The sequence below is a fragment of the Lactuca virosa genome, chromosome 3, assembly GCF_052849685.1.
Source record: "Lactuca virosa cultivar CGN04683 chromosome 3, Lactuca_virosa_CGN04683_v6, whole genome shotgun sequence".
In the NCBI taxonomy this organism is placed as follows: domain Eukaryota; kingdom Viridiplantae; phylum Streptophyta; class Magnoliopsida; order Asterales; family Asteraceae; genus Lactuca; species Lactuca virosa.
In genome coordinates this window covers 73,400,422-73,404,720 of record NC_136428.1, presented here as the reverse complement: position 1 = coordinate 73,404,720, position 4,299 = coordinate 73,400,422, and the positions used below count along the sequence as shown (strand labels likewise).

At 33.4% G+C, this 4,299-nt stretch overlaps 1 protein-coding gene across 1 annotated transcript; it reads right to left on the bottom strand.

The window, feature by feature from the left end:
* Positions 1-913: 913 nt before the first annotated feature.
* On the bottom strand, positions 914-3,229 carry LOC145163669 (uncharacterized). The gene has a single exon (XM_079082472.1). It carries the CDS (start codon positions 3,227-3,229, stop codon positions 914-916), a length of 2,316 nt encoding a protein of 771 aa, XP_078938598.1.
* Positions 3,230-4,299: the final 1,070 nt, after the last annotated feature.

Genomic DNA, 4,299 nt, shown 5'->3' with positions numbered 1-4,299 from the left:
TCACACAATTTATGTGCGCTTCTTTTTGGAAGTTTTATGAGAAAATTTGCAATTTCGAATTTAGTTAGCAAGACAGTCCAATTATTTTCTATTTTGGTTGAGTTGCCTTTCTTTGAGGTTTGTAATTTGATTTTGGGGGACCCTCTACCAATGACGTTTGTACTGAGGTGGAGTTTGAAACATTGCACACAAGGTGTTCGATAAAAATCCTCAGTGAAATTACATTGTTCTTGATGGGTTTTCTTGTATAGATTATGGTTTCTCGGTTGAAAATGCAGGTGTTGCTAGAACAACAAGGAATGGGCTTTCACTTGCTGGGATAAGCCTTTCCATTATAAATAGAGATTTGAACCTATTCTATTTCACATGAGTCTCTCCTGAACAATTGCAGTTGCTACAATTCCAACTTGGGGAAAATCGTGTTCATATGCATGTTATGGCTAAAGCCTAAAGGCAATTTCTTTTTGAAAGCCTCTTTTTGTTTATAGACGTTGAAGATAGAAAGACATTATATTAACCATCACTATGCACATGAATATGATGGTACTCTAAAGTCATACAATAAAAAAAATTCAGCCTTAATACATGAATACCACAATCCCAACAAAACCATTAAAAGATTCTATACCTAAAACACTAATTGAGTTGATAGAACCTAAATCGCTCATATTTCAATTCAACAATTTGTAACATGAATATATCTATATTTCGCTTCAACAAAATTTGCAACATGCATATCTATTGAAAGTATAATAGGCAATAGTACACTTCTCAAAATTATACAATCAACTTCCATGGAAGGTATTCTAAGGGATACGCTGCAAATATTATGCCTATACAGATACACACATACAAGAATTGTATCATATAGTCATAAAAGTTTACCTTGGCTATATATTAAAGGCAGCTAATTCTAAGGGATACACTGCAAATGAAAACGCCATTCATCAATATATGCTATCTTTTCATGATCAATGTTTGGTAGTTGATGCATTTCAAGCCTTTTTATTATCTTAGTAGTCCTACCAAGAAGCTTAGCTGCAGCCTCAACACTAGCCTCCCGTTTCTCTATTGCACTTTCATGGCATTTCATTGTTATGACTTGTGGTATGTTGGTGAAGCAAGCAACCAATATGTCTGCAATCATGTGAGATAATAGAGCAAACAACTGTTCTTCAGTGATCCCTAAGATGTTACTTTGGTAGGTAAGCATGATTGAATGTGCAATTCGGTACATTGAATTAGCAACAATCAACTTCCGTGGAAGGTATTCCACCGGTTCTTCTCCATTTGTGCTTTTGCTAACTTCTATCACAATTTCTTCTGCTTTGTGAGCAAACCATTCAAGAATCTCTCTTGATGTTTTTCCTTTGTAAGCGTTTTTTTCCAAAGTTTTCCCTAACCACTTGTGGTTGTCTTCTACCTCATCCCACAATGTCATAGTTGCCTTTTGAATGTTTACATACTTACATCCATTGTTCAAGTTTTCCTCAACAACACGGGTGTAAAAAAGACCTTCACCAACACATTTGATCAACCTGTTAGTTGCATCCTTACCAATATTTGGAAGTGCGATGGCGATGCACGTTAAGGTTACTATTGGTAAGCTCCAACTGTTAGGAAGTTTAATAGAAAGCAGTGGTTGAACTTCATAAATATCGAATTTCTCTACTCCCTCAAATCGGCCAATAGATTTTTCAAGAAACTTAACAAGATTGTTGTCTTGTTCTTTCTCAGCCTTTTCAATCAAGTGATTGATGGAGTTTGAAATTCGTTTAAATGTTCTTTCAGAAAGCTCCATATTGTCTTCCAAAAACAAAACATAATTGCTAAGTTCTTCAAATTCGCCTATATCATCACTGCTGCTTGAGGGTGGACTAAAGATCATCTCTTTCAATGACATAAAATAATATGAACAACACATGAATATGAGTAGAACCAGAACAGGGATGAGCCCTATAATTTTGCAACTTACCACAACTGTCTTCTGAAATCCGATGGAAGGGATTAGAACGAGGTTTTTCAATATACGCATAAGCCTTCTTGATCTACGACCATTTGATAGAAAGGTTATATGACTTTCTTTCCATTCACACAACTCTTTAATCCAATACGTCTCTACTTTAAAGACATCCAAATGATTCCTATTCCACCTAGAAAAAGATTTGAAGCTCAAGACTGTAGAACATCTAAATATTGGAGCAATGACTCCCACCATAACTCCAATGGACTGTGTGGTAACAATGGCAATCACTGACCACTTATAATCCGATTGGTATCTTAACAGAATTGGTGTCATAAAAATTGACGAGAGTAGATTTATATATATGACTAGACCAATTACACAAATTACACCAGAAGCAAATGATAATGGATTATTAGCCATCACAAATTGTGGGCTACCCGTTTCTGCCATGATCCAGTATCTTTTCATATGCTCTCGTAGCTTCTCAATAGCAAATGTTTCGTTTGGATATTGATCATTTAAAGTTGTTTTCATAGTGGCTTGATACTTGAGTTGTAAAATTTGCTTAGAGGTTGGAACAATTATAGCAGACGAGATCAAAATTACTAGAAAAAAGAGCAACATAGCCACATAGATGTATGCTACGTTCATGAAGTGAGGCTTTATAAAAGTGTACTTACCTATCCTAAGACTGAAAACTTTATGCTCAATAACCCCGGTATTAATCTGCATGTAAACATTAACAATCATGGTGATAATGAGAATAGCCAAACCTATGACATTTGCAAAGAGTGCCTTGTTGTCCATAGAGGCCAAAGATGGAATCAAGTTGGCTATCATCACGCACATAAAGATCAAGCTTCCTTGCTTAGCTAACTGATCAACATAACCTCCCATTGGACTATTCAAATCCATGGGGAGTTTCACTGCTACAGCTATCATTGTGATGGAAACAGCATTGAGAGAGAAATATTTACATGGAAAACAATATTTTCTTTTTCGGAAACCATTCCACAAATCGGCTGCCATGGCGACAATGCAGAATAATGATGCTATTGAGATGTAGATCCCAATCCACGCCACAGGCTCGTTGTACTTGTCTTCAACTTCCACATGAAGTTTTTCATCACAGAAATACTTCAAAGATTCGATGTTTTCGTTGGTGAGATTTACAAGTACTCCCGAAGAAGATCGGTTTTCTTTATAATAAATTGGTGATACAATATCATAACAATAATCAGATGAATGAAAGTATGAACCCATGTTCGAAATATTTAGCAAAGAAATACGTAATGTGATGCTAATTGTTTACATGAAGAAACATAAATTAGCATCGCTCTTTTATACCACTTTGTAGTTGTTAACTTGTTTTTGCAGAAAATTGAGTAAGTTGCAATTGATGAGATTAATTAATGGATGGACAATTGGCCAATAGGAAAAAAAAATAGACAGAAGGGTCATATGACGCTATTAGAGGAGGCTTGGTCTATAGGAAAAAGTTAGACACCATTGACTGATATGATGCCTTAACAATAATGCATGAACTTTACAAGTTTATGGAGAGCTTTGACCAAATTGACTGACTTTGAATACTTGTTACTCCACCATGACGTTGACCAAACTAGAAATGTGGGAAATACAAGTTTATACAACCAAGAAATGTGATATTCTTCTTTATCTTATAAATATATAAATTATGTTACTGTTAGTATTTTCTAGTTGACTAAAATCGGATATAGAAGACAAAGGAACAGAACACAAAGAAAGAAGAAATGTGACAACTAAGAAGAGAGAATCAGTGAACAGAAAGTCAGAAAGTATGTGGGTCATAACTTGACTCGGTCAAAGTAGACCTCATTACCCATTAATCATGACTATGGACCAATGCCTCATTTTCACCCTTTTTCTATTTATTAACTAGTCGTAAATAGCTGTGAAACTCATGTATTATATGGGTTAATTTTTTTTAAAAAAAGTTAAATATAAATGTAAAAATATTTTAGAACTTTGAATTTAAAAGAAAATAAGAAAAATAATGAATTATTATAATGGAAATGTTTTTTATCTTTTAAATTTAAACAAATGATTTAAATAAATAAAAGAAAGTAATGAACTTTAATTTTGGGAATTTTAAAATTAAAAGGTAAGTTTATTAATGAAATTGATATCAGTTTATTACTATATTTATTGCAATTATTACATTAAAATGGAATTTAATAAAATAGAATTTAATAAAATAGAAAAACTCATAAAATGACATGTGGAAAAAAAATAATTTAAAATAACCATAAAATGACATTTGGCAAATTGAATGAGAGTGTGACAAATAGCAA